The sequence below is a fragment of the Canis lupus genome, chromosome 10, assembly GCF_011100685.1.
Source record: "Canis lupus familiaris isolate Mischka breed German Shepherd chromosome 10, alternate assembly UU_Cfam_GSD_1.0, whole genome shotgun sequence".
Taxonomy (NCBI): Eukaryota; Metazoa; Chordata; class Mammalia; order Carnivora; family Canidae; genus Canis; species Canis lupus.
In genome coordinates, this window is record NC_049231.1 from 7,638,630 (window position 1) to 7,652,044 (window position 13,415).

At 46.7% G+C, this 13,415-nt stretch overlaps 1 protein-coding gene across 2 annotated transcripts in view; it reads left to right on the forward strand.

Moving 5' to 3' along the window:
- Positions 1 to 1,060: 1,060 nt before the first annotated feature.
- The window catches only part of RASSF3 (Ras association domain family member 3), a 72,420-nt gene continuing 60,065 nt past the window's right edge, over positions 1,061 to 13,415 (forward strand). For both annotated transcript variants that reach the window (XM_038549913.1, XM_038549916.1), the window contains exon 1: positions 1,061 to 1,243. In XM_038549913.1, coding sequence (XP_038405841.1) covers positions 1,133 to 1,243 — 111 coding nt within the window. In that variant the 5' untranslated portion in view covers positions 1,061 to 1,132. The remainder of the gene's footprint in view (positions 1,244 to 13,415) is intronic.

A 13,415-nucleotide genomic window follows, 5' to 3' on the forward strand; every position in this document is an offset into this window, starting at 1 on the left:
TTCTAAATTTAGGCAGCTCACCGCAGCAGCGGTGGTGAAACTTCAAGACCGCCTCCTTTCGGGCAGGATCTCCGCTAGGAAACTAGCAGGATTGAAATCAGTTCAATAACCCCAAGGTGTAGATGGTCCCCACAGGTGGCTAGGAAGAAAATGTTGCATTCTAAAAGAGGATTTAAAAAAATAAAAGGATTAACCTCCCGGTAGGATTTCAGAAAATATGGCTTTTTTGGGGAATAGAGTGCCCTGAACCCATCACCCCATCACAGCAACCCTGACACTGAAAACGCACATTTACTTAATAGATACCGGAACCGTAGGACGAACCCCCGCCCCCCGCCGCCTCCACCGGGGGCCGCCGAGATCCCGGCGACCTGGGGCGTCCGTTCTCTGACCCGGGGCCGCGGCGGGGGAGGCCGCAGGAGCCGCCCCTCCGCCCGGCGCCCAGAAAGGAAGTTTTCTTTTGAATAAAGTCTACCGGGTGTCACCTCGCCGAGGCTGCGGCCCGGGCGCGGCGGGGCGGGGCGGGGCTCCCCAAGGCGCCCCAAGGCTCCCCAGACCCGGGGGTCACCGCGGACTGCGCGGGAGGTTGGGGGCGACCCGGGGCACGGCCCGGCCACACGCGGGCGTCCCGAGTGCGCGTTCCGGCTGCGCCCCCACACCTGCGGCCGCGTGGTGGGAGGGGACGGGCACCCCGGGGGGCAGGGGGGCACCGGGGGGAGAAGGGGTGCCTGGGGGGAGGGGCACCCGGGGAGCGGAGGGGGCACCCGGGGGGAGAAGTGGGCACCGGGGGGAGAAGGGGCACCCGGGGAGGGGAGGGGCACCCGGGGGGGAGAAGGGGGTGCCTGGGGGGAGAAGGGGCACTCGGGGAGGAGAGGGGCACCCCAGGGGCAGAGGAGCGCCCCCGGGGGAGGGGCCCCCGCGGAGGGGAGGGGCGCAGCGGCGGGGGCGGGCCCCGGGGCGGGGCCGGGGCGGGTGGCCGGGGCCGGTGCCGGGGCGGGCGGCGGAGTGAGCGGCGGCCGCAGCTGCAGCGGGACGGCGGCCCGGGGGTGGCGGCGGGCGGGCGGGCGCGGCACCCCCTGCCTTGGCCGCCTGCGCCCCGGGGCGGCGGGCGGCGCGCGGCGGCGGCAGCAGCATGAGCAGCGGCTACAGCAGCCTGGAGGAGGACGCCGAGGACTTCTTCTTCACCGCCAGGACCTCCTTCTTCCGCAGGGCGCCCCAGGGCAAGCCCCGCGCCGGCCAGCAAGTGAGTGGCCCGCGCGGCGGGGACCGCGCTCCCGGGGGCCGCCGGGGCTGCCGCGGGCAGGGCGGGGCGGGGCGGGGCGGGGGCGGCCGCCGGGGGCCCGGGGTCGCGCCCGGAGGCCGCGCACGTGGGGGGCCGGGGCGGGGGCCGGGGCGGGGGTCGGGGCCGGGGGCCACCGGCGGCGGGAGCGCGGCGCGAGGCCGGCGTCTTCCTTTTTTGGAGGCAGCGCGGCTCGGAGGGGCCGGGGCGGGAGGCTGGCGGCGGCGGCCCCGCCGGGCCCGGAGCCTCCCCCGGGCGCCCCCACGCGCGCCCCAGCCCTGCCCGCGGACGTGCTCCCGGGACCGGAGCGGGGGCCTGGGGCCGCGGGGCGGAGTAGCGCCGGGGCTTCCTCGCCACTCCTTTGAACCCTAGCCGCTCTCTTGCTTTTTAAAAAATATTTTATTTATTTATTCATGAGAGACACCGAGAGAGAGAAGCAGGCCCCTGCACGGAGCCCGGCGGGGGACTCCATCCCGCGTCTGCAGGGTCACGCCCTGGGCCGGGGGCAGACGCTCAACCGCTGAGCCCCCCGGGCGTTCCCAAATTGGGAGACTTCAGAAAGTTTTTTTTTTTTTAAGATTTCTTTTTATTTATTCATTCATGAGAGACGCAGGAAGAGAGAAGCAGGCCCCCTGCAGGGAGCCCGGCGTGGGACTCGATGCCGGGACCCCAGGATCCTGCCCTGGGCCGGGGGCAGACGCTCAACCGCTGAGCCACCCCGGGATTCCCCGCCCGCCACCCCCCAACCGCTTTCTGAGGTCAAGTTTCTTTTCTTAGGATTCGGAAATGCTAGTCTTTTCACCCTCTTCAGTCCCAAAGCCGGAGGCGGGGGCGCGGCCCAGGGCGCGGGTGCTGTGGCCCTGGTCCCGGGGCGCTGGGGCGCTGGGCCGCCGGGCCGCCCCCTGCGGTCGCTACGTTAGGGCTGCGGGCCCGTAGCCGGGCGCTGTGACCCGCCGCAGGCCCGGGGGCTGCAGCACTGGCCCTGGCGGCTGCAGATGGTCCGGGGGCCCGGCCGGCTGCTGGGGTCTGGGCGAGGGCCCCTTCCTGCCTGGGCTTCCTGCTTGGAGGCGGCTGCTGCTGGCGGTGAAGCAAGGGCTGGCCCGTGGGGAGAGAGCCAGCCTCTTCCTCTTAGAAGGACGCCGATAGGGACGCCCGGGTGGCTCCGAGGTCGAGCCCCTGCCTTTGGCCCAGGGCCTGATCCTGGAGTCCAGGGATCGAGTCCCACGTCGGGCTCCCTCTAGGGAGCCTGCTTCTCCCTCTGCCTGTGTCTCTGCCTCTCTCTCTTTCTCTGGGTCTCTCTTGAATAAATAAAAAACAAAATCTTAAAAAGAATGCCTGAAAATTAAAAAAAACAAAAAAAAAAAACAAAAAAACACTGATCCCATCGTGGGAGGCCACCCTCGTGGCCTTTTATTCTGCCCAAAGGTGCCGCTTCCAAGTCCTTTTGCTTTTAGGGTTTCATCATTTGAATTTTACAAGGAGGATCTGCAAACATTCGGTTCATAGCTGATTCTTGATTTTTCAGTAGGGCGTCTTTTAACAGCGTGAGTTCGCTCTGAGGCTTAGAAGGCAGAAATACTGTTTCGTGTCTGTTGGTTAGGGAAGAATTGCTTTTCCTTGTGTGTCTTTCACTTGGCTTTTTCTTTCTTGGCCTCCTCCCCTGTCTTGCTCTCCTCTCTTTTTTTTTTTTTTTTTTTCCCCTCTCCTCTCCTTTGTATTTTCTCCTGCCGGTTACACTACTGTCACCTTTTGACTAGAACTTGATCGAGGTGGTTGTGCTAGTTTGAAGTGGATTCCAGAGGTGGCTCTCCTCCAGAAAACTTGCTAGTTCTCAGATTCTCCAGGTATGGGGTGTTCCATTAAAAAAAAAAAAAAAAATTGAGAATGTTGTAGTGCTTTGAAAAGTAAAAACATCTCTTTTTTTGCATTTACATATACAGTGTTTCTGCTCACTAATCTAGCATCTTTATTAAATAATGTTACCTGTTTAGCTTTTAGAATAGGTCTAACAGTAATAATATTTTCTCAAGGGTTGTGGTGAAAATCAGGACAGCAAGACCTAGTTCTTGGCTTAAAGGGCTTGTTCCGTATATTCCAAAGCTTTATGGCCTGTGTATTACCCCTCCTAACATAATAACGCAAAGTACTGAGTTACAGGACTTAATTGCCAGGTGGCAGAAGTATTTGAAACTGAATTTTTGTGGGCTCTTTGGTTAAAGTGACTGAATGAGCGCATTAAATTCTTGATAAGATTTGTGAGTTAAAGAAGTATAAAACTTGCAAATTTAAAAGCAGGCATCCTAAGTATAGAACACTTCTCTTACCTAAGCTAATAGATATGCCTGTTTTATTTCTTTTTATGATTATTTTAAGTAATCTCTACCCCCAGTGGGGCTTGAACTTGTGACCCTTAGATCATGAGCCAGCCAGGTGCCCTGCCTTATTCATTTTATTATGCTGGTGATTATAAGAATAAGATAAGCATTTCTGACAGCATAAGGTGAAATTTATCCTTTCTCTCTTTTTTTTTTTTTTTTAAAGATTTTATTTATGCATTCACGATAGAGAGAGAGAGGCAGAAGCAGTCTCCATGCAGGGAGCCTGACACGGGACTCGATCCTGGGACTCCAGGATCACGCCCCGGGCCAAAGGCAGGCGCTAAACTGCTGAGCCACCCAAGGGATCCCCTCTCCTTTCTCTAGAGAGGTGGAGATGTCATAAGGTCTATTATTGATCATAGTAATTTTTTGGGGGGTGCTTACCACCTGGTGAAAAAGCCAGGAAGGGATCCCTGGGTGGCGCAGCGGTTTGACGCCTGCCTTTGGCCCAGGGCGCGATCCTGGAGACCCGGGATCGAATCCCACATCGGGCTCCCGGTGCATGGAGCCTGCTTTTCCCTCTGCCTGTGTCTCTGCCTCTCTCTCTCTCACTGTGTGCCTATCATAAATAAGTAAAAAAAAAAAAAAAAAAAAAAAGCCAGGAAAATTCAGTTTCTAGGACTTCTGAAAGTATCCAGAGAAAGCAAGATGTTTGTGGTAAATGTAGGATAGAGAAAAAAGGGGTGGGGGATGAGGAATTTCTTTTCTTCTCTTGCCAGGCAAAGGAACTTAGCCCAATTTTTGTCTCCAACAAAAACAAAAATCATGAATATAAAGAAAATGTTATTGTTATCTCCCTTATGTTGGTACCCTCTTAAAAAAAAAAAAAAAGGAAAAGGCCTAAAAACCTGTCTGGAGGATATAAACAGGAATGAGAGGTGGTCTTTTTGTGGCAGTTTGGAAGTCCTGTTTATTGCTGTACCTTGGGCCTCCACTGGTACCAGACACACAGTGACTGCTCAGTGATTATTAGTTGTATGAATGCATGCTTTCCTGGTTTGATAATAATTGGCACATTACAGGTTTTCAGATGCACCCTGTCTTGTGATTCTTCCAAGAACCCCCTGGAAAATTAACTTACTGAAAGGTGAGGCCTTGTTAAGTGATTCACCAAAGGGCCCACACACTTTTCCTTTTTAATTCTCAGCCACGTGTTTTTTTTTTTTTTTTTGAGAGAAAACACGTGTGTGTGTGTGTGCACGCGCGCCCATGTGTGCAGATGTGTGTGCAAACAGAGGGGGGCTGAGGGATAGAGAGAATCTTAAGCAGGCTCCTTGCCCAGAGGGGAGGCCCCCAGGGACTCTATCTCCCAGCCCTGAGCCCAAATCAAGGAGTCAGACGCTTAACCAACTGAGCTACCCAGGCAGCCCCCCACCCCCAAATTTTAAAATTTGATTTTCTCTTTGCAAATATGGACATTTCTAATTCAGGAGTTCCTTAAAATGCTGACCCCCCCTAATCTGCACATATATTCTTTTTTTTTTTGCATATATATTCATTACAGTGTCCATAATTCACGCTTGTGAATTCACTGCTGCTGTTTTATGCGGGACCAAGAATGTGTGTGGTTCTGTAACTCATAATTCTCCTTTTCTACACATTCAGACTTCCAAGAGTAGAAATGGGCCAAAATTATTTAATGTCGTCTATTGGGGCATAATCTTACCCCAAAGCTATGGTAAACACTTTTCTTCCTGAGTCTTGGGTAGTTAAGTAATGGCACCATGAGTTAATAGGAATAAGGAAATGAGACACTTTTTGCTTTAGCAGAATAGTCAAGAAGTCTTAAAATTGTCTCTGAGCCACTCACACTTCTAACAAAGTTATACTGAAGAATTGTTTAATAAGGCAGGCCTGTGAGACTTCACATAGCAGGTCTCCAGTTTGCCCTGTGATTACTCTCCTTATAATTTAAATATTTTTCTAACTTGCTGTTTGGTTCTGCTAGAATCAACAGTAATGAGTTGCACTGTTTTATTCCGGGTGTCCATTAGAGGCTTTGGTGATAAGTCACAGGTGTGGGTTTGTGTGTGTAGAAGAATAATGGTTTACAACCTCAAAGATTTTTGGCTGTACTAACTCTTGCACTAATTTTTAATCCCTATATTGTCAAATACAAACATTCCCACCAGTCCTTTTGCTTGGTGCCCAGTGATCTGCCCATTTCATCTCCATGTCTGATAAATTCTGTTCTTACACGGTACATATTAATCCACTGGAATTTTGTGTTTGCGCAGGACTCACAAAGACATTCCTTTAACTCAATTTCAAGAGAAAATTAGTCCCTTCTTCTATGAACAATACATGCTCTACCCCATTTCTTCTTCTGGCCAACTTGCAAGATTTGGAATTATTTAGAAAGCAGTGACACAAAACATTTATGAAAAGAAAAGCTAAAAATATCCAATAATGTGCTTATTCTTTTTAGACTTCCTTTGGCAGACAGTGCATGTCATACTTGTAAACATTCATTTTCTGGGAGAAAAAAACCGAGGCAGACTGAGTGCTTTGTACTGTGGCGTGGTCCCCAACTCAGCCCTGCGCACCAGCTCTTGCCTACCCCCAGCCGCCCACATAGGTAGCTGTCTTTTGGTGATAAAGTCCCTGGTTTTTGTTTTTAAAGATTTTATTTATTTACGAGTGACATTGAGAGATTGGCAGAGACACAGGCAGAGGGAGAAGCAGGCTCCCTGTGGGGTGGGACTTGATCCCAAAACCCTGGGATCATGCTCTGGGCCCAAGGCAGATGCTCAACCACTGAGCCACCCAGGAGCTCCTGCTCTCTCTTTTCATAGTAAAAATTATAATATGTTTGGTTCAATGGGGACAGAGACTGCCATATTCACTGAGCTCATAAAAGAAATGTTCGATGTAAGCATCGAGGTAGGTGCCTGAAGGAATGAAAGCCTGCTGATTTTGGTTGGAAGTCACAGTACTTGGTACCATGAGTTTTCCTTTATACACAAATGTACACAATTTTTCCCTCTCTCCCAACTAGACCATAGCTTCCACAGTATCTTACACATTAGTAGTCCTTTAAAAAAACAGATGCTATTGTTAATAAATGTTATTAATTTAGGCAAAATGCACTTCATATATTTTCCCCCTTATTTTAAGAAAGCCTATCATTCATTCAATAATTTATTGAATATATTTTACAAACATTTTTGCTATGGAGGGAAAGTGCAATTTATTTTTTAAGATTTTATTTATTTTTAAAGATTTTTATTTATTTGAGAAAGCGAGCACATAAGTCGGGGGTGGGGGAAGGAGGTAGCAGAGAGAGAGGAAGAGGCAGACTGGATCCTGGGACCTTGAGATCAGGACCTGAGCTGAAGGCAGGCATTTAACCTACTGAGCCACCCGGGTGCCCCAAGAACAGAGGGTTTTAGGAGGGGAGGGATGCCTACTTTATTTTTTTTTAAGATTTTATTTTTAAGTAATAAAAAATACTATACTGTAGTATACTATACCCAACTAATACTACACCCAATGTGGGGCTCGAATTCAAAATCCTTTTTTTTTTTTTTTTAATATTTTATTTATTCATCCCAAATCATCGAGAGACACACAGAGAGAGAGTTGGGGCAGAGACACAGGCAGGGGGAGAAGCAGGCTCCACGCAGGGAGCCCGATATAGGACTCGATCCCAGGTCCCCAGGACCGTGCCCCTGGCCAAAGGCAGGAGCTAAACTGCTGAGCCACCCAGGGATCCCCTCGAACTCAAAATCCTGAGATCAAGAGTCGCATGCTCCACCGACTGAGCCAGCCAGGTGCCCCCAATTTAGTAATATTTTTAAAAAGCTAGCAAATAGAATATCTCCTTTTTTTTCCCCACAGAGCTGCTCCTTTAGTGCAAAGGAAACTCTTGCTGTTGACAGTTTTTCAGGGAACACCTCTATTGTGTAAAATGTGGTAAAGCTGTACATCTGTTTAGATGGAAAGGTTTACTGAGAAGTGTATCCCTGTAAAACAAGTCATTTTCCTGTTGACAACTGTCCAGAAACTATAGATGATTGTGTTCCAACAGAAACCTCGTCATCCATGAGGATATGAAGTGCATTAAAGAGAGTTAATATGAATACCACTAACCAGGGTTTACCAAACTTTCTCAAATGAGGTTTATTTTCCAGGTTTTTCTTAATACTTCTGGTTTGGCTATCAGTGGCTAGTCAAATGGTTTTTGGTTACTTGGTAATTTTTTTTTTTTTTTTTTTAATGGAGAGGGCCAGATATGCAGTAGGAAAGATGCCTGAGCTCATAAAAAATGATTGACATGTGATAGCGTGTAAAAATATTAGGAATAGAAGAGCCCACCATTCTAGATTTATTTATTTATTTTAGAGAGCGGTGTGTGAGAGCCCATGTGCAAGTGGGTGAGGGGTAGGGGAGAGGATCTTCAAGCAGACTCCCTGCTGAGAATGCGGCTGGATCTCAGGACCCATGAAATCATGACCTGAGCTGAAAGCAAGAGTAGGATGCTTAACTGCGCCGCTCGCGCAGCCCTAGAAGTGACCATCATTCCAAAACTGGACTGTCCAGTATGGTAGTAACTGGCCTCCTGCGGCTGTTGAGCACTTAAAATGTGGCTGCCCGAATTGAGAGGTGCTGTAAGTATGAACTACACTGGATTTCCAAGAGAAAGAAAAAGAGAATATAAATATATCACAGTGAGGGCCCTGGAATCAGGCTCCCCGCTCTGCTGTGGGGTGAGGCGGGGGGAAGCGGGGTGGATCCTGCTTCTCTCTCTCCACCTGTCTGCCACTACCCCTGCTTTTGTTCTCTCTGTCTCTGCAAATAGATAAAATCTTAAAAGAAAAATCATAGTGATTGTTTAATATTGCTTACGTGTTGAAGTAATATTTGGGATATTCTGAGTTAAATAAAATTAATTTTTACCTGTTTGTTTTTTAACATGGCTACTGGAAAATTTAAACTTTATCTCTGTGGCCCACTTTCTCTTTTCTGCTGGACAGTGCTTTTTGCTAAAGCGGAGCAGCTAATTCTTGCCAGGGGTTTCGATCTCCATCCTCCAGTGGCTGCAGATGGGTTTGCACTCTGGGAAGATTTCTCTGCATGAAGGGGAACTTGCCCTTTACTGTTGGGAATAGTTTTTCACCCTATCTTGGGTCATGCGTACCAGCATTTTGAGGTTGTGAAACCTGTGTGTGGGGAAGTTCCCTTTTTTCTGATACATGAGCTGATAGGATAAAACTGTCCTAATGGTATTTCAGACTGCAACTCTGCCTTGAGTTTACGGAGGGTGGGGGTCATTACTTCATAGAATATTAAAACAGCAAGAGTGATCCACATTTTATGGACTGTAATTGCTAACTGCTGCTACATGATTCAGTGAGCTAAGAATAATTTACTAATTATATATTGCAGCGCTCAGTTCTTTTCCCAGATGCTGAACAGTGCGATAATTAGAGGAGGAAAGATGAATTTGGGAATTGGAGACTAGAAGGATAGATTGAGAAGATCTGGGTTTGAGAGGTTGAGAAAGCAATCAGCAAGGTGTTTTTCATGAAATTAATGTGGGTTAGGCAAAGTGTGTGTTAAAATCGCGAAGGTGGTTTTTCTAAATTCATTTCCATGTATATGGTATATTCTCAATATGCTAGGCTGGTGCTGGGGTTTTGGTGAACAAAACAGAAACCTGCTGTTTACTTTGTAAGTCTCGGGGCACCTGGTGGGCTATGTCAGTGGAGCATGTGACTCTTGATCCTTGGGGTTGTAAGTTTGAGCCCCATGTTAGGTGTAGAGGTTACTAAAAATTAAATCTTTAAAAAAGATTTAGGGGCACTGGATGGCTCAGTCAGGTTAGTGTCTGCCTTCAGCTCAGGTCATGATCCCAGGTGCTGGGATTGAGTCCCTGCTCAGCAGGGAGTTTGCTTCTGCCTCTGCCCCTCCCATTGCTCATTCTCTCTCTCTCTCTCTCTCTCTCTCTCTCTCTCTCTCTCTCTCGTAGTCTGTATAGGTCATTTCTCATCCATGTAAAGAACAAGATCTTAGTCCAAAATTTGGCTCCCATCTTTGTTTTGTATATGCCAAAACAAGGAAAAATGGGACACTCGGTGGCTCAGCAGTTGAGCATCTGCCTTTGGCCCAGGACGTGAACCCGGGGTCTGGGGATCGTGTCCCACGTCGGGCTCCCTGCATGGAGCCTGCTTCTCCCTCTGCCTGTGTCTCTGCCTCTCTCTCTTTGTCTCTCATGAATAAATAAAATTCTTTTTTAAAAATAATTTTTCATAAGCATGTCATTTTTGCTGGAAATGTGTTAAGATTTTATGGGTCCCTAGAGCAGTATGCTTGTTTTTTTGATAATAAGAGTACTATAAAAATTGCATCATATAATTTTGAGGAAAATGGTCCAATATCTTACTGTCCTATTCCAAATACTATTTTGTAGAATTGTTTCCTAGTTTTTTCATTTGTCTTTTTTTTTTTAAGATTCTATTTATTTACTCATGAGAGACACAGAGAGAGGCAGAGACACAGGCGGAGGGAGAAGCAGGCTCCATGCAGGGAGCCTGACGTGGGACTCAGTCCCGGGTCCCCAGGATCACGCCCTGGGCTGAAGGCAGGCGCTAAACCACTGAGCCACCAGGGCTGCCCTATTTGTCTATTTTTTAGAGTAATTTCTACACCCAATGTGGGGCTTAGACTCACGACCCCAAGATAAGGAGTCGCATGCTATATAGATGGAGCCAGCCAGGTGCCCCTCTCTTGTCTTTTTATGTGCATATAATCATACTGAGTTTTTAAATCCCACTTGAAAAATTGTGTTAAAATACACCTAACCTAAAATTTGTCATTAAACAGTTTTTGTTGACAATTTTAAGCGTTCAGTAGTGTTAAGTACCTTTACATTGTTATGTCTCCAATTGCCAGAACTTTTTCATCTTGGAAACTGAAACTGTCTCCAGTAAACTGGGATCCCCTCCCCTGCAAATACTCTTGGAAATCAGCATTTTGTTTTCTGTTTCTATGCTTATGATTATTCTAGATCTCTCATATAAGGGAAATCATACAGTGTATTGATCTTTTTGTGACCGGCTACTTCACTTAGTGCAAGATCCTTAAGGTTCATGCTGTAGCATGTGATAGATACTTCCCTGAGTAGAATATTCCACTGTATGCGTGTATATGCCACATTTTGCTCATCCATTCATCAGTCAGCAGATATTTGGGTGCGTCCACCTCCTGGCTGTTGTGAATAAAGCTGCGATGAACATGGGTATGCAGGTAACTCTTAAAGACCCTGCTTTCAGCTCTTCCAGGTATAAACCCACAGGTGGCATTGCTGAATCATATGGTAATTATATTTTTAGTTTTTTAAGAAATTCAGCCCCAGCAAATTTGAATCTTGCTATTTAAACTTAGAATTATGAGCTCTTGGGACGCCTGGGTGGCTCAGCGGTTGAGTGTCACCCTTCAGCTAAGGGCATGATCCTGGGGTTCTGGGATCAAGTCCCCACGTTGGGCTCCCTGTGTGGAGCCTGCTTTTCCCACTGCCTGTGTCTCTGCCTCTCTCTCTCTCTCTCTCTCTGTGTCTCTCATGAATAAATAAGTGAAATCTTTAAAAAAAATTATGAGCTCTTGCTGAATGATTTCAGCTAGCACAGCTATCCTTTTCATGCCTGCCTTGTATTTTATCAAACGGGCATTATTTTCCAAATATTGGAAAACTGAAATGTTGCTGGTTTTTTTTTGTTGTTTGTTTTTTTTTTTTTTTTTTGCTCCTATACATAACAATTTGGTGAACATTATGAACGAGAAACCTTTTCCATCCTTTCCTGAAATTTTAGCTTTTCAGGATAGATGTACAAAATGGAATTTTGCTTGGCAGTGATGGCATGGCCATTTTTTTTTAAGATTTTTTTTTAAGATTTTATTTATTTATTCATGACAGAGAGAGAGAGGCAGAGGGAGAAGCAGGCTCCAGGCAGGGAGCCCGACGTGGGACACAATCCTGGGTCTCCGGGATCACGTCCTGCTGAAGGCAGCATAACTAGTTTTGTTGTGCCCTTAGCTCCACTGAGTATAGTCATTAAAATAGAGGGAACGCTGGGGCGCCTGGCCGGCTCAGTCCAGAGAGCATGCCACTCTTGGTTCATGAGTTCAAGCCTCACAGTGGGCCTACAGTATACTTAAAACATAGAGGAAAAATTTTGTAAAGGCACCTTATTTTTATTTAATTTGTATTCCTTTAACAGTAAATTTAATGTCTTTCTGTACTTCTGAGTGGCTCTTCCTCTTGCTCTGAGCATTGTTCATGGCCTTTGACCACTCGAGGTGGGCAGGAAGTCTCCAGAGAACACAGTTCTTGAGCCCTGTGCATATTTAGCTGGGTAGCTGGTTCTCCTTTTTTTGCGGTCAGCTAAACTTCAGGTTATTTTTGACTTGCCCTGTTTGTTCCAAAGGGACATTACATATTCTGGCATTTTGAAATACTTTAGAGTGTGTCTCAGGCTGACATCACTGAAACTTGGAGCAAAGAAAACTTGCCTTACTCCTGTAATTATGACACAGGAAAGGCATTACTAAGAAAGCATCAGTGTCCTAAGAATACACCGTGGAATACAGAGGGTGGGAGCTGGATGATATGTTTTGTTACTAACCATGTTAAAAAAAAAAAAAAAAAGTGCCGGAACATGCCTGCTTATCTTTGAATTTCAGTAAATTTAGTGCCAGTTTTCCAGCCACTCGATAGAATTCAGAGGAACCTGTTTTATAAACAGACTAGGTATTGAAAAAAGGGTTGTAGGACAAACTAAAAACTCCACCTACAAAGAGGATTTTTATACTGTTTACTTACAAGCTTACTGTCTTTTGTTGAAACCTTGCAATTAGATGGAATCTGGCATTGCTGTCTACTTTAAGCCTTGCCTGTGTTGAAAATTTTTTGTTTAATCTTTTATAATCTGATTAACTCCTGGTTTGCCCTCATTTAATTTTTTCTCTTGTTAATATTTTATTTTTTTAAATTTTTATTTATTTTTTTGAGAGGGAGGGAAGGGGAGAGGAGCAGACTCCCTGCTGAGGACTGCGGCTCCACTCCAGGACCCTGGATCACTACCTGAGCCTAAGGCAGCCAGTAACCACTTAATGGACTGAGCCACCCAGATGCCCCTTGTTCAGAATATTTTAATTAAATTAATCTTTTAAAGAGATGTAAAGCATTATTTCTGACTTTAGATTATGAGCCATCCTTAATCCTCATATTCTTTTTTTTGTTTTAAAGATTTAGATTTATTTATTTAAGACACCACAAGCAGTGGGGGGTGGGGAGCAAAGGGTAAAGCAGGCTCCTCACTGAGCAGGGAGCCCATAGGGAGGGGGCTCCATCCCAGGACCCCGAGATCATGACCTGAGCCAAAGGTAGATGCTTAACCCACTGAGAGCCACCCAGGGGCCCCAGTCCTCATATTTGTAGGCAACTCAAACAAATACACTCAAATTTCTTATACATTTTTGTTTCAAGGAATATTTTTTGATATTTTGCCAGTGAAGTCCTAGAAATTTATGTGTATCTGATCACAGTTCTCAAGCAGCAAACCAAAACCCAAAAAAGTTGTATGAAAATAGAAAACAGAATAGCTGTATGCATTTCATAGGAGGAAACAAATACCAATACTAAAAATGAAGTTTAGCATTCCACGGTATTTTACAGTTGATGGAGCTTTCCAAGGAAGGGAATTAAAATGCAGTTGGTTTATTTGAATTCTAATTTTTTTTTTTTAAGATTTTATTTA